This window comes from Xenopus laevis, chromosome 9_10L (assembly GCF_017654675.1).
Source record: "Xenopus laevis strain J_2021 chromosome 9_10L, Xenopus_laevis_v10.1, whole genome shotgun sequence".
NCBI lineage: Eukaryota > Metazoa > Chordata > Amphibia > Anura > Pipidae > Xenopus > Xenopus laevis.
The window spans coordinates 114,668,682-114,691,814 of NC_054387.1; the positions used below are offsets into that span (position 1 = coordinate 114,668,682).

At 39.5% G+C, this 23,133-nt stretch overlaps 1 protein-coding gene across 2 annotated transcripts in view; it reads left to right on the forward strand.

The window, feature by feature from the left end:
- Positions 1-2,426: 2,426 nt before the first annotated feature.
- Positions 2,427-23,133, forward strand: part of ankfn1l.L (ankyrin repeat and fibronectin type III domain containing 1 like L homeolog) — a 261,510-nt gene continuing 240,803 nt past the window's right edge. Inside the window, exons 1-2 of one of the 2 annotated variants that reach the window (XM_041577562.1) lie at positions 2,427-2,516; positions 19,345-19,439. In XM_041577562.1, coding sequence (XP_041433496.1) covers positions 2,505-2,516; positions 19,345-19,439 — 107 coding nt within the window. In that variant the 5' untranslated portion in view covers positions 2,427-2,504. Of the gene's footprint in view, positions 2,517-6,324; positions 6,406-19,344; positions 19,440-23,133 lie in introns of those variants that run through there. The other variant, XM_041577563.1, reaches the window with a different exon arrangement.

Genomic DNA, 23,133 nt, shown 5'->3' on the forward strand with positions numbered 1-23,133 from the left:
GGTTTGGGAACTTCAAGTAACAATTACTTACAAAAGCAGAACTATGAGTGAAAAACGATCAACATGAGTTATAGGTAACTTTTGATGTACATTCATTTTTTTGAAAATTTTTTTAGTGTCAGTATCACTTTAAGGATCCACCGCTGTGCTCCCCCTCACACACACACACACACATATATATATATATATACAGTATATATATATATATATATATATATATATATATATATATATATATATATATATGTTAAAAATCGCTCAACAACAAGCTTGTTTCCACAGCAATTCTATTTTTACTTTCACTCAAGTGGTGCAAAGGAGAAATTCATAAAAGATTCTATAGTGCATTAATTCTTTTAATGTTACTTAAATAGTTAAACACAGATGTCTACTTACAAATATAGAGACAATACAAGCACTAAGAATATTAATTAGAAAAACGCTGACTACTTCTAGCTTCCAACGCATTTCGTGAGACTCTTACCCTCACTTCCTCGGGGTGGATTGTACCCTACTGAGAGCTGCCTGTCCTTTGGAGTTCAGCATGAAACCTTTATTTTTTATTCATAACAGGGACCTATAAAGAGGCAAAATTATGTTTTCATCCCTTGAGTTAACGCTCTAATAACGCTCCTGATAATATTACGTTTATGTTGCCCTTGCCCCAAAACACTCATAACATATTCCAATAATTCTGCACATCCAGTGAGCATTATGCTTCCTTTCTCAGAGGCCATTGACCAGGACTGGGGTTTGTTTACTTACATATATTCAAAACTTGGCAAATTCTAGTAACCAACCAGATATTTGCTTATGCTGATCTATCTTGAACTTGCACGTACAAGCAAACTGCTACAAGTTGTGTAGCTCTGACCAAAGTGGAGTGCTTTATAGCTGAAGTGTATATACAGGCATAGAATCTATTAACTGAAATGATTTATACCAGGGGTTTTTCAGATTAGGGGTCTCTTCTTGATTTGCTAAAAATCAATTAAACATGAAAAAAGATTGTTTTGCCACCAATTTGTATTCATTCAGCTTAGCATTAGGTTTCTAGATAAGGGGTTCCATACCTATTTATGTATGATAAAGCCTTTCTGCCTGATCAGGAAGTAACCAGTGCAACTACATAGTAACATAGTAAGTTAGGTTGAAAAAAGACAGACATCCATCAAGTTTGACCTTTTAAGTCTATATATAACCTGCCTCACTGCCTCACTGCCAGTTGATCCAGAGGAAGGCAAAAAAACCCCATCTGAAGCCTCTCCAATTTACCTCAGAGGTGGAAATAAATCCTTCATGACTCTAAGATGGCAATCGGACCAGTCCCTGGATCAACTTGTACTATGAGCTTTCTTCCATAACCCTGTATTCCCTCACTTGCTAAACACCATCCAACCCCTTCTTAAAGCTATCTAATGTATCAGCCTGTACCACTGATTTAGGGAGAGAATTCCACATCTTCACAGCTCTCACTGTAAAAAAAACCCTTCAGAATATTTAGCCGAAACCTCTTCTTCTAATAGGAATGGGCGCCCTCATGTCATCTGGACCTACTGGTAAATAAAGCATTAGAGAGATTATTATATGATCCTCTTATATATTTATACATAGTCATCATATCACCCCTTAAGTGCCTTTTCTCCAGCGTAAACGACCCCAACTTGACCAGTCTTTCCTCATAGCTGAGATTTTCCATACCTTTTACCATCTTAGTTGCCCTTCTCTGACCCTCTCTAATTCAATAATGTCCCATTTGAGCTCTGAAGACCAAAACTGTCAGCATATTCTAGATGGGGCCTTACCAGTGGAAGAATATCTATGCCCCTTTTAATACAGCTCAAGACTTTATTTGCCATTGAAGCAGTTTGCTGGCATTGCTTGCTACATCCAAGTTTATTATCTACAAGGACTCCAAGCTCCTTTTCCATTTTGGATTTGCCTAGTGCAGTCCCATTAAAGGAATAAGTGGTATTGGATATTTTTACATCCCAGGTGCATGACTTTACATTTATAAACATTGAATCTCATCTGCCACTTAGCTGTCCAGATTGCCAGTTTATCTTGTTGCAAGGATGTCGTATCCTGGATGAAATTTATTGGGCTGGATAGTTTTGTGTCATCTGCAGACACTGATACATTACTTACAATACCTTCCCCTAAGTCATTAATGAAAAAGTTAAATAAAAGTGAGAGACCCCACTAAGAACCTTACACCGAGTAGAGAATGTAGCATATCCTTTCAGCTCTATTACACACATGCACTGTAACTGCCATGCAATGTATAGACTGATGCCTTGTCCAAACCTACTCTAAGGAATTCTGTAATTTTAAGATCTTTCTTCTCAGCAGCATATTGCATATAAATAGGAATAAACAGATGAAGGAGTTAATCTATCACAAGGCATTCCCCACCCCGTATTTTGCAAGTCCTGTCCTCTCTCTAGGATTCTATCTTGTGCAGTTCCAATTGCTGTTTGTTGTATAAACTGCTGGATACCATCATGTGTGAGAAGGTAAGTGGGAATAAACAGCTCATTGCACTTTAATATTGTTTTAAAGGGCCATGCTCTACTTGTATCGGGAACAAACATAATACAGGAATGCTGGGAGCTAGAGGGAGACGTTCGTTTGAACTTTTTTTTTTATTGAAAGACATTTATCCAGCAGAGCGTGGAAGAAAAGTAATATTTATAATAAATCAGTCTGAATCTTTATTGCATGCTTGTTTCAAATGCTCGGTCAGGGGCTTGACATGCAGAGGAGCAATATACTATGTACGCCAATTAAAAGCGTAATGATGTCTGTATTTTAGTCACGGGTACAGAAAAGAAAATAGAGCACAAACAAGAGACTCGTATCTCTACATATTATGCATGAACTGCTTAGGGTGAAAATAATATTTCCCAAAATGCAGTTTTGGTTCAGCACTCATAATAGGAATTCTTTTGCATGTGCTCAAAGCATGCCGGGCTTAAGTGTTGTCAACCATTTCTGCTGTACAAAATAGATTTTTTAATATGCTTTATGACTGGCATAGTTAAGGCATAGGTGCCTTTCTGAACAGGAAAATGAAACTGCCCACTGATATGTGATCTACCATTGTTTTGTAAATATATATATATATATATATCCATCCAAATGTTAGTGAGAACAAGGAGCCCTCTTAACAGATCCAGCAGGGCTAAGATGTTATCACTACAGGTATGGGATCAGTCTGCAGCATGCATCTAAATGAAGGCTGGGGATTCCAAATGTGTTCGTTTTTAAATGGGTGAGGTGGCAACCCTATACGAGCATACAAGCAACTAAATAGGTTAAATTTCAAACCAAAGTGCACCTAAATAATTAAAACAAACAGAGCTTGAGGCAGAACTCAGTTCACATGACATATCCTCTGCTGTTTATATTCTATATACAATGTGGTGTATCTGCCATGTGGATTGCAATGCATGAAAGCACAGATACAAAATAGCTTAGGCAATGCAATGAAAGTACATATACTAAACCCTAGGGTATTATACTTTAGCACAAGATGGTTCTATTTTCAGATCCATTTAAATGGGGTCATGCTGTTGCATGTTGATGTTGCACACCAATCAGCAGGATGAAACAGTACTGTGGATCTGAGGCTTTAACAAAACCATGCATCCAGCTTCGCACCAAAATATACAGATACCAAGATGGTGGAGGCGTTGAATGTAATCCCCTTTTATTTATATTCCCGACATTGTGCTTATCAGAAATGTGCACACACACTGAAACATCGGATTAAGATGCTATACTATCGTGACATAAAAGAGCACATATATTTCACCGTAAACAGTGCTGATCCTTTATATGCTTATATACTGTATATATATATATATATATATATATATATATATATATATTTTTTTTTTTTTTTTTTTTTTGAGTAGGGCAGCACTCCGCTTCCAGGTAATCCCTGGGTACACGGTAAAAAGTTCCAAATATAGTAAAGAAGACCAGCAACACCGGGAGTTTAATTAGAGAGTGCATGTACAGCCAATGTGACCTTTCAGTTCCATTCGGGACCTTTCTCAAAGCAACCATGCCTGCAACTTACTTGCTGCTTTTTTGAAATGAGACCGGCGCTTCTGCAATTTTTGTGAGTTTTGGCGCATGCGCAGTTATCGCGAAACAGAAGACTGTTTCAACTGCCGCTTCGCTGGTATCATTCCAAAGATTACCGAAGAGAAGAAGATGGCTGCCGTGAACTCCGCTGGACAGAATCTGCACGGAGGGGTAAGAGTTAGGGGCATTTGCCCAGTGGGGGCAGCTAGGCTGGGGGGGGAGGAGGAGGGAGGTGGTCTATGTAGGGTAGGAAGTAGGGTTTTTTTTATTAAGGGTTTGTTTCTCCTTTAAGGGCCATAGTCTCAAATATACCATTGTACGAAACAAAGATTTGTACGATTTTTGGAATGAGTGGATTGTCCCAACATTTTTTGTACCATGACAACCAGTCGTTCAGTGGATCAGACAGATTAAAAGATTTGTAAATCTAACGATATCAATGGGTGACTGACTGTCACTACTATTTGTCGGACATAACTTTCGTACGATTGCTGCCTGTCAATTAAAACGTCGTCTGATTTGTCATTTTTCCTACTTATTATAATCGGAATGATTAATGGTAGATCGTTAGACTGAGACGAATGAGCTTTCGTTGCACCAAGAATAAAATCTATGGCCAGCTTTAGAGTAATGATCATCCGCCTTCTTAAATCACAAAGACCCTATTTTTCCAAGAACAAATTTTTCTTATGTTCCCCTTCGAACCTAGACAAGCCTCAGGCACTGAGATTCTTTTAAATGCAGAACTAAGGACAACCATGCAGTGTTGTCAGGAGGCTGGGGCTTGCTCAGAAAGCAACACCATAGGGGATGTTGGGATTTGTAATTCAAATAAGAGTCCTAGGTGCATTGTAGGTGGTCCTTTTCATTGTGAGTTTATCTCATGGCTGCTTCTCCATTCAATAACCTTATTTTGTGTTGGGTTGTTAGAATAAGGGCTCTTACTCACTGGCGTTTTGACCTGCACTCCCCTGCGTTCCGTTTTTTGGCGTTCAGCCGCAGGGGAGCGCAGGAATAGACGCAAGTCATTATTTCAAATTGGGCTAAACTCACTCAGGCGCGTGTTGGCGCCGAACGCAGGAAAAATGCAGCATGTTGCGTCTGAACCTGCGTTCGGCGCCTACACGCGCCTGAGTGAGTACAGCCCAATTTGAAATAATGACTTGCGTCTATTCCTGTGCTCCCCTGCAGCTGAACACCAAAAACGGAACGCAGGGGAGCGCAGGTCAAAACGCCAGTGAGTAAGAGCCCTAAGCCAGAAATGGTCTGCACCACGTCCAGACCCAATTAATATCACTAAGATAATAGCCTGGGGAGCAGAATGTAAGAGATGGTGGTGGGATTCTATAAATGGGCCTGCAGTCTATAGCTCAGACATGTTATTATTGGCACACAAGGGCTTTCCTGTGTGTATTCTCTGTATGCAAATCCAGTACTTTATATGCTTTGCACCTGCCTTTCCACTTGCATCACAGTCACAAAGGGGGTAAATATATCGGGGCTGAACGAGTGATAAAATAGTACTCTATCAGTGGCATAATATCAGGTCTAAAGTTCTTTGTGAATGGAATTGCTATAGAAAGTAGCATCTGTCACTTTCTGCACTGCTACTTATGACTTTTGAAAAATTTTAGCAATGGTTAACATAGGCTGGGAGCTGTAGTCCAGCAACACTCAGGAAAACATTTGTTTTGCAGCTCACCAGAGCCAGCAGCTGCATTAGAGTGCAAAGTAGCTGTACAATGAGAATCCCAGCTGATCTGTATAAATCTTGTTGGTGAATTCTTGCATCTCTAATTACCATTCTGGTCAGGTTCTGCAGGAAACTAAGGGGTGCAGTAGTGCGATTTTTATGGAAGGTTTAGGTTAGAGATGCCCTGATCCCTAAATCCATTGTGAAAGATTTGGCCGAGTACCAAACAGAATCTGAACCTTAATTTTCATATGGAAATTATGAAAATGAGGGAGAAAGAGAACCACGTATGCAGCATGCGGCTAAAAAAATGTTGACTTTCTTGTTTGTGTGACGAATAGCCATGTGATTTTTTTACATTTGGTTTGGCCAGGCACTTGGATGTAGCCCAATCCTGCTGAAAAAGGCAGAGTCTTGGCCGAATCTAGGGTTACAACCTCACCCCTTTAAAACCGAACACATATGGAATCCACAGCCTGCATGGCTAATTAGCAATTCAATTAGATGCATGCTGCAGACTGAACTGATTCATGTGCAGGCATGCATCATGCATCTGAGGGTAAGACTAGACGGCCGACTTCGATGTGTTTCCGTCTGATCCGACGCTGGGCAACAAGGTAAGTAATATAAAGTTGGATGGTATCGCAACGGTGATCCAGTGCAACACAACTGTCGGATGCAAATGCTGCAAGCTGCATCCTACCCTAAATGAATTGCTAATTAGCCATGCAGGCTTTTTTTATACAAATAATAAAAAATGAAAACCAATTGCAAATTGTCTCAGAATACCACTCTTTACACCATACTAAAAGTTAACACAAAGGTGAACAACCCTTTAAAGGGGTTCTAAACCCAACTGTAATGCTGTCCCACTGTATCCCCATAGTTTTCTATAGAAATTGATAAAAAAAACCTAATAACAGTTGCAAGAAGATTCACCAATGAGAATTCTACTGACCAAAAACGTTATCCTATATATATCATAGCATCTTTATCATATATACATGGATTATTGTGTCATATTAGCATCATTATATTACATTGGAATCAGACATAGGAATAAAGGACAGACTTGTTCAGTGCTGGGAAAATGTGTTTATTGCGTCCAAGTTCCACCTCCAATTACAGGAACAAAGAACAGGGAGCCAGATTGATGCAGATCAGCCAATTCTCATTGGAGGATTTTTTGAATTTTAATTAAGTTGCTGGCTGGGGAGCATTGGGGAAAAGTTTTGGAAAGTTTTATTGTTCAATATTCTTTTAAGAATACAACCCTGTTGTTGTAAAACTACAACTCCCATCTTGCCTTAATCTTCATCATATGTTACATTATTTTGTAGTCCAGTAAAAACAAAATAAAGTTTGGTTGACCAGTGAGTTGTTCACCTTGGAGTTTACTTTTAGTATTATGTAGGCAGTGATATTTTGAGACAATTTGCAATTAGTTTTCATTTTGTATTATTTGTGTTTTTTTGAGTTATTTAGCTTTTTATTCAGCAGCTCTCCAGTTTTCAGTTTCAGCCATTTGGTTGCTAGGGTTCAAATGACCCTAGTAACATGTATTGATTTGAATAAGGGACTGGAATATGAATAGTAGAGGCCTGCATAGAAAGATGCATAATAAAAAGTAGCAATAACAATAAATGTGTAGCCTTACAGAACATTTGTTTTTTTAGATGGGGTCAGTGACCCCCATTTGTACGCTGAAAAGAGTCAGAAGAAGCAAGCAAATAATTCAAAAACTATAACAAATAAAGGCCAATTGAAAACTTGCTTAGAATTGGTCATTCTATGAGATATGAATCCCCATATGTAATAAAAGCACTAACTTTGCCCAGGAGCAGTAACACATAGCAACCAATAAGCTGTTTGAACAGGTGACCAGTAAATTCTACCTCCTGATTGCCATTGATTATTGCTCCCGTGCAAACGTAGTGCCTTTAATTATATAACATGTCAATTTAATTATATAACCCTATAAAAGTTAACTGAAAGGTGAACCAACCTTTAATTTATTGGACAAAAAGTTATTTTTGGGTTTATGACCTCTAATTACTTTCTTACATATTAATAGCACCAGGACAGAATTAGCTTTACAGCAGTGCTTCCGAAACTCAGCTTTGATCAAATGTTGCACCTCAAACGGGGCCTTGAACTGAGAAATAATCATGGGCAACAAATCTCCCCATCGCCACTGCCCTAAATCCTGACCAGACTAAAGCCCTTAGTTAATAAAAGGCACAAAGTTTGCCCTGGTGCAGTAACTCTTGGCAACAGGTGACAAGTAAATGCTGTCTGCTGATTGGTTGCTATAGGTGATTACACCTGTAGTGCACTTATGTGCCTTCTATTACATTACTCCCTTTAACTGTAAATGCTATTGCCTTTGAATGCCTTTCTCTTCTCTGCACAGTTAGTTGTGACTGCTGAAACAATGTAAGAAAAGTCAGCGTCATGGGTCACATGACTCTGTGAAACGTATTTTATTAGAAATAATGTTCTGCCTACTTTAAAAATGTAAGAATTTTAGATGTCATCTTAGAGTTATATGACCGGCAGTCCAGTGCCTTTATCTGAAATCATTTAAGCTTTTATCTACAGTACTGAAGCAATGGATATGGTCACTCCTACCTACCTACACAAAGACACGGAAGATATGACTGTGCATAGAAAAAAAGCTATTTTGTCATACTTAACTGTCTGTGTTAGTGCTGTGCTAAAATGAAAAACCTAGTATTGAGGATAATGACTGTATAGTGTATAACTATTTATCTGCAGAGCTCCAGATATAATTGAGAGACTGAGCATCTGCAGAGAGTCCGTGAAACAGTCAGCAGCTACTGTCAGACTATTAGTTGCGTGCGACTAATCTCCCCGAATTTGACCGTGTATCTCTGCCCTTACTGAAATTTCCCACTTTATCTATTTTAGAAGCCAGAAAAAGATACAAAGTTTCTGAAACTTAATTAAGAGGCTTTTTGGCAGAGAGCCCAGAACACTCAGCAGCTGCACTTGGATACTTTTGTACTAATTTAAGATAAGGAAAGATACAATTGTAACTATTTAAGATAAGCAGATCTCTTGGGAGAACTGAGACTGACAATTCACTTTCATTAGCTGTTACAACACATAAAACACAGCACTAAAACTCCCAGATATGTGTTAAAATTTTCATAACCTGCCAAATTTTGTAAAACGGACATGTTAATTATGGGGTGTGGCCATAAAATGGGTGTGGTCAAACACAACTTGTTCACAACTTTCCATTGTTTGAATGTTGGGAGGTATTTGTTAAGAACCCCTTTAATTCCTAAAAAAGCAGGATGTATTTTAGACAATTGTGCAAAATTTTCAAACTCTGTAGGGCTCATTTACCATTGCATCATTTACCAAGTGAAAGAGCAATAAATGGGAGCAAAATTACACTTAGCATCTATGGCCTATGCCTTTGCTGGCTGGATTAGGCACTATGGGTGTTATTTATCAAAAGTAGAATATAACGCAATGTGAGGTTTTTTAAACCTTGAATGAACTCAAAAGTCAAATGGAAAAAACTCAAATCAGCGAGTTTGGGGTTAACAAAATGATCGAGTTTTCATCGGAAAAAGAATTGCTCAAATTGATCGAGTGTTCAAGTGAAACCCACTGAAGAAACTCGAACATCATGGAGGCTATTAACATGTTCAAATGGATCAAGGGATCTCTGCCATTGACTCCTCCATGACCTCGACAGGTTCTTAGCTGGTGTATTTTCGGATTCAAGCTATTTCCAGGGTCGGGGTATAAAAAATCTCGAAAAATGTGTTTTTCTTTTTTAACCTGAAAAATAGATTTTTTTTTTGTTGACCAAAAAAATTCAACTTTAATCTTTGTGGAAAACACAACTCAAACCTTAATAAATCTGCCCCTAAGTGTCAAGATACAACTCAAGCATAACAACAAGGAATTCTACCCTTGTTTTTTGCTCTGTGCACATTAGCCTTTTCCTGGTAAATGAGTCTTTATCATGTGTTTTCCCCCAATATATTATATCTCCCATTAAAGGGGAACAAACGTGAAAATGAAAATTTAATATAAGCTTCGGCATACTGAAGTAAGAAACTTTCTAAATACAATCAATTAAAGAATCTGCATTGTTTCTGAAATAGTCAAGTTTATCTTCACTATTTCTCTCTCAGCATCTGTTTCTCTTCATTCTGTCTTCATTCAGCAGTAATATCAGCAGTGTCAGATATTTATTGACAGATCCAATATATCTTATAGGGGGCTTCCTTGCCTATCAGATGTATTAAAGATCACTCAAATAACTGATTAGAGTACAAACAAAATCTAAGGAGATAACTGCCTTTTGCACACATCCTGCATGTAGAGAGACATGATGTCTGGTGATTTTAAAGTGGTGAGCTCTAATACATCTTCTGGGTAAAAGGAGCCCCCCTATAAGATATTTTGGATCTGTCAATAAATATCTGACACCCAACTCCTGCATGAAGACAAAATGAAGAGAAACAGATGCTGAGAGAGGGATAGTGAAGATAAACTTGATTATTTCAGTAATGATTCAGAGTTTTTAATTGATTGTATTTAGAAAGTTTCTAATATCAGTATGTGGAAGCTTATATTAAATTTTAAATGTTGTGATAGTTCCCCTTTAAGATATGGGACAGCATCACCTTCAATCCTAATATCTGAAGACTACATATATTAGTAATTTATAACCCAGTTCTACAAATGCACCATATACTTTATAATGACACGTGCACTATCATGGCCTGGCACGTCTATAAATACACACATTGTACATAATGCTTTTACTGACATGGGGAAACAGTAGAAGAAGTTAAAAAATAAAACCCCTCGCCCAGTACTGTGGCCCAAGATGCCTACGCCTTTGCCCGGTGCACACAATGCATTAGGGTGGGGGATGGTATTTTTTATCTTCTACGATTGTTTCTTGCTTCTGGTGAGTGGCCCCTTTAGGGGAAACAATATAGATGCCCTATAAGCCAACTGCTTAAAAATATACTTTATATACTGTTCACCACAAGCAGCCGTATTTGTCTAGACTGAACAAAGGCTTCAGTTCAGTGCTCAGGTAGAGATATGCATTTTAATGTTAAATAAAAATGAATACAATACAGAATATTGTATAAAAAGAACAGAGGCGCCAAAAGAATAAAAGAATATAAACGAGTTTAAAAAACAAAAACTTGGTAATCAGAGGAGGCAGTAGTGGACTTACCTCCTCCAAGCAGACACAAAACGACTGTAATTAAGCAGTCAAAATTTATTAACGAACTCCAATCAGTACGTTTATATTCTTTTATTCTTTTGGTGCCTCTGTTCTTTTTATACAATACTAAATCCACGCTGGGTGGAGGGTTGGTACCCTTTTTCTATCTACAGCGAGCGACTTCTTAATCCTGAGTGGGGTCAGGACAATCTCCCCATCTGCCTTTACAGTGGTTGCCTATTGGTAACCCTGGTTTGTGAGTATATGTTATCTACTCTTATTTCATTATACCTTACCAATACATATTACACTATTGGGGCTCTTGGTGTTCCTTTTGTTTACAATACAGAATATGCACTGCACACAAATATATATATATACCATATATATACATACCACAACACATGTTATTTATTTAATCACGTGCCCTTGTGGGCTTTCATATGTCGGCAAGACACACTTAATGCTCAGACTACGGATGGATGGCCATAGATCAGCCATTAATACTGCTGTCCGTGATCAGAAAACAACCAAACTGGTGGCGAAGCATTTTTTGGAGATGGGACACAGGTTACCTACCTTTTAAATATATTGCAATTGACCACATTCCTATGCCCAAACGAGGTGGCGATCGGTCACGTTTATTATTACAGCGTGAAACATTTTGGATAAAAAAATTGGGGACATTGACACCAGGGGGTTTGTACGAATATTGTTCGTTCAATTGCTTCCTTGATAGACGCTGATCACAGGATCTTTCATAATGTGTGTAATGCGAATATCTATATGTTTAAATTTAACCTATGCAAGCATTCTTTGATATGTTGAGGTTGCTATACTTTAATCCTGCTGAGGTGCATTACCTTGACAGGTGGGGAAATGAGGTCACACTAGGGGAGGAGCAACAATGGTTTTAAATTTTGCATCTTTGTAATAATGTTTTTATATGGTTATACATCTTGAGAAAGGTCCCAGACCATGGACCGAAACGTTGATGTATTTTAATGCTTTATGATTAGTGATTTCTGCAGGAGTGCGTGCAACAGCAGTATATATATATATATATATATATATATATATATATATATATATATATATATATATATATATATATATATATATATATATATATATATATATATATATATGATGCCCGTAACCAAATGCAAATTTGCAGGTTAACCTTCTGGCTATTTGTATCTTAGGAAATGTCCTTTCAGATAAATATATATATAATTATCTGAAATGACATTTTCTAAGATTCAAATAGCCAGAAGGTTAACCTGCAAATTTGCATTTGGCTACGGGCATCATAGTCACAGTGGTGCCAGATGTTCCATCTGCTCCAGCAGGAGCCAGATAGGAATGAATTAATCAGGCTGTGTGATTATACCACGGCATCCACACTCACCCAGCTGAAATCTCAAACTTTCTGAATTAATGTCTGGTTCTTTTTGGTAGTATGGAGGTACAGGCATGGCACCTGTTATTAGAATGCTTTGGACCTGGGGTTTTCCAGATAATGGACCCTTCTGTAAATTTGGGTCTTCATACCTTATGTCTATTTGAAAAATCATGTAAACATGAAATAAACCCAATAGGCTGGTTTTGCTTCCAATAAGGATTAATTATATCTTAGTTTGGATCAAGTGCAAGGTACTGTTTTATTATTATTATAGAGAAAAAGGAAATAGTTTTTTAAAAATTTGGATAAAATGGAGTCTATGGGAGAAGGCCTTCCCATTATTCGATATCTGGAGAATGGATTTCCAGATAATGGATCCCATACCTGTACAGTAGGGCAAGTAAAGTTTTGTAACAGTCTTTCCCTTCTTGAAATAAAACTTCAACCGATCAGCAACCTGTTGGCTGACTGCTATGGGATATTGGACTCAAGCATTGTCCCTATTATAAGATTACCTGTAACTGTTTCCTCATATTTCTTGTAGGGGGTTAGACCTGCCCTCCTTCACCTAAACCACTGTGCAGTTAAATGGTAATATCTTAATAAATGGCAGGTAAGTTGATTCAGGTTAAAGTAGCCCATGGTAACCAAACAGCAACTACCACTTACTACTATATTGGCGTAAGATCAAAAATTCTGTCACTACCATCCTACGTAAATCCCAGACGATAGTGATGGAATAGGTGAAGACATTGGGGACGGGTCCAATGATGTGCTAATCGCCAATTGGCTAATCACTGCTCCATTCACATTAAAGCCCTGTCCGGATTTCCTAATTTGGAAATCCGGACAGGCAGTTTTCAACCGGACAGACCTCCTGAAAACAGGGCTGAAAACCAGACATGTGGCAACCCTTCCAGGGGTACACTGGGCTGATTCTTAAGGTGGCCATAGACGCACAGATAATATCGTACAAAACGAATTTTCGTCTGATATTTGGTGTGTGTATGGTGGAAAAAGAGCCGACAGATATCGGCAGAAGACTTGGATATCGCTTGTCGATCGGGCTGGACGGAAAATTTTGATCGGGTGCCTTTGAAGTCACCTAAACATCGGCCATTGTTAGTGCTGAATCGTCAGATACAGGTAGAATTCTATTGTCTCTACCTGTATATCTGACGAGTCAGCTCTACACGTGTGTATTGAAATGAACGATCTTTCTTGGAAAGATCTTGTCCAAGAAAGATCGTAATTGTTACGTCTATGGCCACCTTTAGTCTGAGAATCAGCCCCTATGCTTGAATCAGCGCTCTTCTATGTCTGCACCAGGAAACACTGCGTTGACCCAGTAGCAGGCACATGGAGTAAATTTCAGCACTAAAATTCAAGCATAGAGGCTGATTCTCTGTCTACGATTATCCACGGGTGCATGCTGAATATGGGCATGCAGCTAAGTAAGAGCAGCCAATATGAGGGTGAATAAAGAGACTGAACTCAGCCACAGAAGCTTGACAAAGGGGTTCAGCATTGTCATAAAGGAGACTATGATGCAGTTCTAGGTTTGTGATGACCTTGTTCCATGTTACAATGCCCTATAAATATGCCAAAAATGAATCTTGATTTCCCTGATGACATGGAATTAGTGGTCGTCTCTAAAACGGCCTGCAGCGAGCTAGATAACAAGGTTACGTACTTGGCCAATTTCTGTACGATGAGCTGTATATGATTGCATTATGTTCCTCATTTCATTTGTATTAACATAATGCATAGTTCTGCAAGACATCTTTATACATGAATATGATTTTCGCTGATTGGAAATTAAAGAGCGGGATGCATGTCATTGTATTATGTTTCTCTTTTCCTTCCCATTATCATAATTAGCAAAGCGCATATGTGGTTCATTTGCAATCGCAGCTGCTGGAATGGATGCATATTGCTCATATTGATGGCATCCAAACTTGCATCCAAACACGCTCCTTCAACTTTTGTACAGTTGCACTTAGCGTTAATGCGTTGCCTTGTCTTGTATTCCAAATTGCACAAAGTGTGCATATTGTCGCAGGGTCAAACTGGAGCTACCACCACCTTTAAACCTGTGCTAAGTCCAGAGCTCCAGCTGCAGCCTCTGTGTAAATACATGCAGTGGACATGTGCCTAAATAATTACAGGCAGACATCATTTTGAAGCCAAAAATGTAAAAAGTTAGCATCTTGACATAGAAAATGTTCTGCTCAATTGTGCCTGAATCATGTTAAAACACAAGCAAAACTGTGAATGCCCAATCTGTCTGATGAATTTCATTTAAGTGTGCCTGCTGATGTAGGAGAACCCTGGCTTTACCACCACCCTGAACATGGAAGTCATTTCCAGGGTTCTCTCCAGACCTGCACCAAAGAATCATGCTCAGATGAGTACCAGAAAAGACACAATACCAACTCCAAAAACTTTCCAGGAAACAATTCCAACCTCTCAAATACACCCCCTTGGCTTTTAACCTATTTTGTTACATTCCAACCTGTAATTTAAATGTGTCTTAATCTTATTTTATGTGATGGATCTGCACAAAATAGTCTAAGTTGGTGCCAGAGAGGGCAGCCCACCAAAACTCACAGACCGGGCAAGGAGGCAGCACAGAGACCAAAGGTAACCCTGAAGGAGTTGTAGAGTTCCACAGCAGAGACTGGAGTATCTGTCCGTAGGACCACAATAAGCCATACCCTTCTTAGAGCTTGGCTTTATGGAAGAGTCGCCATTACTTAAAGTTAAAAATAAGAAGACACGTTTTGAGTTTGCCAAAAGGCATGTGGGTGACTCCCCAAATGTATGGAGGAAGGAGCTCTGGTCAAATGAGACTAAAATTGATTTTTTTCGGCCACTAAGGAAAATGCTATGTCTGGCGCAAACCCAACACATCCCATCACCCCAAGAACACCATCGCCACAGTGAAACATGGTGGTGGCAGCATCATGCTGTGGGGATGTTTTTCAGCAGCAGGGACTGGGAAACTGGTCGAGGTAAAGATGGATGGTGTTAAATACAGGGATTTTTTTTAGCAAAACCTGTGTCAGTCTGCCTGTGATTTGAGACTGGGACGGAGGTTCACCTTCCAGCAGGACAATGACCCGAAGCATACTGCTAAAGCAACACTCGAGTGGTTTAAGGGGAAACCTTAAATGAGTTGGAATGGCCTAGTCGAAGTCCAGACCTCAATCCAATTGAGAATCTGTGGTCAGACTTGAAGATTGCTGTTCACAAGAGAAAACCATCCAACATGAAGGAGCTAGAAAAGTTTTGCCTTGAGGAATGGGCAAACATCCCAGTGGCAAGATGTGGCAAGCTCATAGAGACTTATCCAAAGCGACTTGCATCTGTAATTGCCACAAAAGGTGGCTTTTGTGGCAATTACAAAGTACTGACTTTAGGTGGGGTGAACAGTTATGCACGCTGAAGATTTCTGTTATTTTGTCCTATTTTGCTTCACAATAAAAAAAAAAAACATCTTCAAAGTTGTAGGCATGTTCTGTAAATGAAATGGTGCAAACTCTCAAACAATCCATTTTAATTCCAGGTGGCGAGGCAACAAAACATGAAAAATGACAAGGGAGGTAAAGACTTTTGCAAGGCACTGTATGTTGAGAAGTAAACTTTAGACCCACCATGTTAGGAATGTCATGCAGCTAGTGGTCTTCTCCATAGACTTATAAAGTTAATGGGTGGTCAGATTGTATACAATTCTCTAGAACAGTGCTGGCCAACTTTTCCGTAAGCGTAGGCCAATTACCCACTATACCATAACCATATGCTCAGGGGCTGCAATATAATAAAATGACGATGGCAAAGAAACTTTAACGGAGCCCTTAGGAAATCGACCATACAGATCTCTTGAAGTGTTGCAAGTCCTATGGATTTTCAGTTGGACAGAATGCTTTGGAAGGATGACTTTTTTAAAATTTTTGCCAAACTCTCATTAACACCTTCCATAGCCTAAACTTTCGGATATAATTCTATTGCAAGAAGCCAGGAGAGGGCATGGTTTAGCAGTTCATTAGCATGCTATTATTAGTGGCCAGTCTAATAGGTAAATACAGTAAATGGCATTTTATATATTATTCTTTAAAGATTAACATTATGCAGTAAAATGCAAGTCCTTTAAGCACATTTTTGAGATAGCTTTTGACACAAAATCAAAGTGAAAACACATCATTGTATGTAACTTCCAACTGTGCAGTAAGATTCAAAATAGACTCTGGACTTTCACAAAGAGGTTCAAGCAGCCCCCCACAAAACCAATGTAAAGATCCAGTCTCTGGTGGCTTATACTTTCCCTACTGGCATTTTTCCAGAATAACCAGATTATAAATCTAGACTTGTTTAGCCCCACATGTGCCTGTGCATAAGCCATATGTCTTCCCTCCTGTGCCACCGTTTACCGTGTCAAGTACTAGAGAATAAATCTTGATAATTAAGGCGCATGTTTTTTTTGTCACTAATTCTTTAGGGTTTTTTTCCTGATAAAATGGCTACAAGACTATTTGTTCATCTTCTGACAACCTTGTGATGAGAAGAAATAAAAGGCAGTTGTAGATCTAAAAGCCTTTGGCAGGGGCATGGAAGCAAAAAATATCTCTCTGATGTATCTTTAGTCTCTGCTCTGCTGACACCGCCTTTATCTTTTTAGATGTTACACATGAAACATAGAACAATTTTATTGTGCATTGTTAGTGGCTTTTTAAAAGTTCTATGCAGCGATGGCCACTGTGTTGTTCCTGATTAGACCATCCAACTTTTCTACCCTGTGCTATGGAGCCATCGGAGATTCTAGTGCAATAATAATTTTTAGGGTTATGGCAAATGTTGGCATTTTCATCTGCTTAGAAGCACCTGAGACCATGTTGACACAAAACCAGTTAGGACCGCTTCAACTCACCACCACTTAGCTGCTCCCCTGTAGTGCCGGGTGCTCAGTCCGCAGCGTCCCCACTGCCAACAGTAAATGCACGAACAGAAGGACGGCACTCCGGTAAAGAACAGGATTTTATTGCTGGGTACTGTAGAAAAACATATGCCTTACGCGTTTCGGGAACTCCTTCCCTTAATCATAGGCTTGGCTGAGACCATGTTGACCACCTCCCATTGACTGCAGTTTGAACCATCTGACATTGCTAGTATAGTAGTGCCAACGTCAGGAGGTTTCAAGTGAACACTTCCTTACTGTCTCGATTGTGCTGGTGGAGAAGACACCCCATGTGCCTTTAACCTTAGAGACCTTTAGGTAGGCATCCAGATGGACAGCCCTCAATAAGGTAGTCTACCGCCATTAAAAAAACATTGGCAAGGAAAGATTCTTTATATTTTCTCCTTTTCAGTGGATCTGCAGGGAGCAACTGTGTGAAAGTACCACTTGAAGAGTCAACCTTTGGCCAGGTTCCTTTTTGAAGGTTCAACGTCTGGTCAGCAGGGGCGTAACTACAGAGGAAGCAGACCCTGCAGCTGCAGGGGGGCCCAGGAGGTACAGGGGGCCCCATGAGGCTCTCATTGATGACCAATTTGAACATATATTGGTAAAACAGGACAAATACTGGATATGTTGGGGGCCCTAAAATTAATTTGCTGTGGGGCCCAGCAACATCTAGTTACGCCACTGCTGGTCAGGGTTCACTCAGTCATTCAGCCATAGTTTTAAAAATATCTAGGACAGCAAATACAGATTCACCTTAAGTCTCACTGTAACTGACCTAAAGGCTGAACCTTCATGTATATCTAGGGAAGCAATATGGCCATTCTCCTCAATTCTCACCCTAACTTGCATTTGGGCTCCTGCCACTGCTCCAAGCCCTCCATCTATGGCAGCCACACAGTTAAACCACCGATTTACTGAATGACTACACAGCAGTAAATGGGTGTTGGACTGTAATTCATACAATTATATGGGCTTTTAGGTTTGTAAAAGAATACTTGTTCCACTATAGAATGGTAATCTTGAGATGGAACCTTCTGTAACAGACAATCTTGCTTCTATTTGTAGTTAATTAAAACCATCCCTTCTCCAGCAAATCCTAATGACACTTTAGATAAACACAGTAATCATTATTCACACCAGCAGGAGCACTGCCAGAGTAGCTGGAACAACTGCCTTATGTTTGTCTTATTAAAGGGATACCATCACCAAAAAATAATAAAATGACAACAACAATGTATATTTGGAACAAACAGCTGGGAATAAACTGATCTGCTGCAGTTCCCAAAAAAAGGTTGACAATGTCATACTTTCATAGGGAATCAGATGCAGGGGCGTACATTGCAAATGTTGATCCTTTGATGGAATTAATTAATGCAGCAATTGGGATAAGAAAGGAAACCGTGCCACAGCTGTTTCAAAATATGTGATATGTTATGAAGGCTAGATATATGTAGTAGCAGAAAGCTGTACCAATTAGAGGCATACAATGAAATACAAATACTTTCTGGAAGGCTGGAGAATTCTGTATGTATCTTAAACATGTCAATTTAAAGATAGTGAGTAGAGCAGCCTTAAGGATAAGTAAACCCTCAAAACCAATAAATGTAAAATATCTCCACGCCCTCTTCTAGGCACTTTTTAAAAATTACATTATTTTCTTGTATTTTTTTTTATTATTATTGTATTTATTATTAATATAATGATTTTGGAAAGACAGCACTACCCGCAGAGCAACATCACAAGGTGTTCCTTTTCTCACAAAATTAATTTTCAGCTGACTATAGCCTGTCGTCTGAAAGGCAGGTGGCGCTGTTATTTCAAGTAAAGGTTCACCACGTACTTTACATTTTTTGACACAGTTTTTGACACCTTTCTTATGGAAGTCACGGATTTGTGGTATGGTTAAAATAACAATGCCTTGATCTGTACAATGTCTCATGACACAATTTCTGTTTCAGTCGGCAGCTGAGCGGAGATTGTCTGTCTTCTCCTTGGGACTGCAAATAAGTCTGGCTTTATCTACCCGTCGCTGGTCCCGTCAGGATATCCCAATGTAAGTGGCATCTTTATCATTGCAGAATTCATTCATCATTGCCATAGCACTATTATGGGCATAATACCAGCACATGGAGTATTGAATTTGCTAGACTCTGGGACAATGCTGTGACATCTCTAGAATAGAGAGAAGGATGGAGAGCATCTACTGGAGGATCCTGAGACCTCTTCTTAGAGAATATCCAGGGGTCCATATGCTGATCAGAAAATACTGTGGTAAACTGATGAACCCCAATAGGGGTAAAACGCATCTGTAGTTGGGATCTGATCAACAACTGCCCCAGTGGCAACGCATAGGGCATGTCCTAAATATGTACATTTCCCAGTCATTGAATCCTTGGAAACCTTCTTTGCAAATGTATTTTAAGGATACCCATTTAATACATATGATATCATGCTGTGGTCCTCCAGGTTTTAAGAATCTTTTATTATATGGGTGTGGTTCCCCTTTAAAACGTCTTGCTTCTTGCTCACCAATCCATTTTTATATATCACCCTCTCCCCATCTGGCAGTAGTGCATAGAAAACCAGTGGTTTCTAAAAGCAAAATCAATTGCATAAATGGCCCAGGAATGGATCAGGGGTTGGCACCCAGCATGCTTTTACAAAGGCATCAAACGACTCCATTTTGGGTGCTTCCTTTAGATCCTATTTTTGGAAAAAATGAGCAAAAACCACTTGTGCCAACCAGGGCTGAAAACTGGCTAAGGATGTCCAACCCACATAAGATGTATTTATCTCTAGCCAATACCCACAAACTATATGATCATATTATAAGTATCTGCTTTTATTTGCTGTCTAAATGCAAATTAATCTTAAGAGCTTTATCATGATGATGTGCCAATATCCAACACTGATGCAACTGCCATTTTTCATGCTTTACACTAGATGGCAGTTTTGTCACATCGTGTGCATTACTCATGGAGGCCTGCAACTGCAGCGGGATTGAAAGAAAGGCTGTGCCCACACTGGTAGATTAATTTTGGGTTTGGGAAGGTCATTATTTTTCCGTCTGCTTTTAGTACGTGCGTCATACTGTATGTTTCTTTTTTGGCTCAGTTTCTGGTGCAACTAAATGATGATGTAATCTTGCAGGTTAGTCAAGAGCCGACTGGCTTAAAGAGCACTAATGTTTGAAAATAAATTGCACTTAAAGGGAAACTTAAGCCTGGTATAAAGTTATGGTATATGTGCAGGGTGTCGTCTGCTAAACACGATTGAAAATTAGGCCTTAAAACTAAAACTTTAAAAAGAATATGGGTAGAATCTTAGATACTGATTTTCTAGTACTAGTCCAGAGGTTCAGAAGCATTCTAACTAGGCCTTTAAAAATTACCCACAGGAGATCGCCATCTTGGTTCTTGTTAGGCCACCTTTTAGGTGTCAGTGGCACTGCACATGCTCAGTTTGCTATGAGCTGCTGTTGAGAAGCTAAGCTAAGGGTTAATCAGAAACCATCATCAATGATTGGTGAACAGGGGGTAAGGGGTGATCTGTGATATGCAAAATCCTAGGTTACCTGTTAAAGCATTTTGCATGCTTCATGGGTGACCCACAATTTCAGTTGGGGTGGGGGCAAAAATTGGTTTGAATGGATTTCAATGTTTTTTTACTCAGCCAAACACAACCTTTTGAGAGGCAAATAAAAATAAATATATGAAAAACCTGTGGAGTCTGTCTGGTGTGCATACTTATTATTGTATCTCCAGCTGCTTGATATAACTACAGTCTGGTCAGCTGGACTTTAGGAGGGGTGTCAGTGTTGGTGAAGTAGATTGGCCTGGGATGTGCAAGATTTATATATCATTCTCAGCCATCAGACAGTGACACTTGTAAGAGTATCTGCCATTAGTTTTTTTTTTACCCACTCTGCATGTGATTGTATCTAAATAATAATGTCTTAGTCATTGTCTATACATTTGGCTTGTACATGTTCTATTTGATTGCACGCTGCACAGTACCCCACCGCCATGTATGTTTATTTATTTAGTTTTCTCTTAGCTATTCCTACTGCTCTACCAGGTGACATGTTCTTTTAATTTACTTTTCCTTTCCCCCCGTCCCTCTCTTTTTGCTTTTGTCCCTTCTCTTCCTATTCTATTCTTCTATCACATCCACTGTTTTTGTATTATTCTGCCAATATTGGGAGTGGGATACCACATGTTGTGGATGCCCTCTCGCTTGTGATGGTGCTGCTTTGCTATTCAATAAAACTTGTCAGTTTAAAAAAAAAAAAAAAATAATAATGTCAGAGGAAGGAGTCAGAGACATTCTTCAGTAGACTGGATGCCATAAAAACTATTTGGAGATACTCAGCCTGGGGGCCTTCAGTTGTGCTGCCTTGGTCTAGAGCAGGGGTGTCCAAACTGCGGCCCGAGGGCCAAATGTGGCCCAGGATGCATATGAATGCGGCCCAGCTTTGTTCCCGAGGAAACGTCATGTTGCAAAGGATATAGGAGGAGGGGGGACTCTGCCCATTGCCCAGTTAGTAATAATAATAATATAATACGTCTATTTAATATCCAGGTGTCCCATATTCCAGTGTATAGCTCCATCTGGTTATCCAACTGGCATTGTAGTTCTTTTCTGTGTATTTCCTTTTCTTTTACAAATCAAACGTGTTTGTGTATTCCATGTGTGGCCCCAGACAATTTTTCTTTTTCCAATGTGGCCCTGCGAGCCAAAAGTTTGGACACCCCTGGTCTAGAGGACCCTCCCTAATATTGGTTGTTTTTCAGCTTCCCCGGCCCACCCTGCACAAAATCATCTTAGACAAGATTGTTATTAACGGGGAAGGCTGGTATTTTGTTTTCACAGAAAAGATGGCAACCGTGTCTCCTTAAAGCATTCTGTTGAGAATGCTCCACCTAGAATTGTTGATACTTGTATGGATTAACCCTCCCACACCACACCATCTGCAGTATTACTTACGCTGTACTGCAGACATCCCTCCCAAATTCTGGCAGTCACAGGTATTTGTTCCCCCTTGCCATTTGAGCCCAACTACTTCCTACGGCTTGCATCCAAATTGCCCGGGTTCATCCCAACCTGCCAATGCCCACAGTCCCCCCAGTGCAATGCCTTCTGCCTGTAGAACATGTTTAACAGTGATAAGGTGGGTTTTTTTTTTTTTTTTTTGTTGCTGTTCATCTGTTTAATTAGTTTCCCAGATAGCTGATTTGCAGGGGCTATTAAAGTGGCCACCACTGTGAATTTGCTAACAGCTTTATAAATTATTCACCCTCTCAGCCATGGTGAATCGGCTGCAGCAATCCTATTTCTGTTCAGTAATAGCCATTTCCGCACTGTCTAATTAGGAGGTGTTAATGGGGAATGCATTGTTGAGAAATGGGCCTGCTTCTCTGAAAGCAGATCTGGCTTTTGGCGAAAACAATTTAAAGGACAAAAAATCCATTTGCACAGAATGTGAAGTGGCGCTAATGGGGCCTTGTCTGCTGAAAGCTAAGAAATCCGGGAATTGGGGAACAATGATGAAGGAGTAGCATTCGTTTCTCACTGTTTAAGGTCAAACTGAAAATCTTAAAGGGGTAACTTAATAAGAGCTGCCCCCCCACCCCAACAAGAATGAGAAGACCACTATATGGGAGGGGTGATCAGTCTGTAAAGCTACAGTTGCCTGTGCAACCACCACATGTACTGTAGGTAGTGCATGACTAATAGATTACAATGAG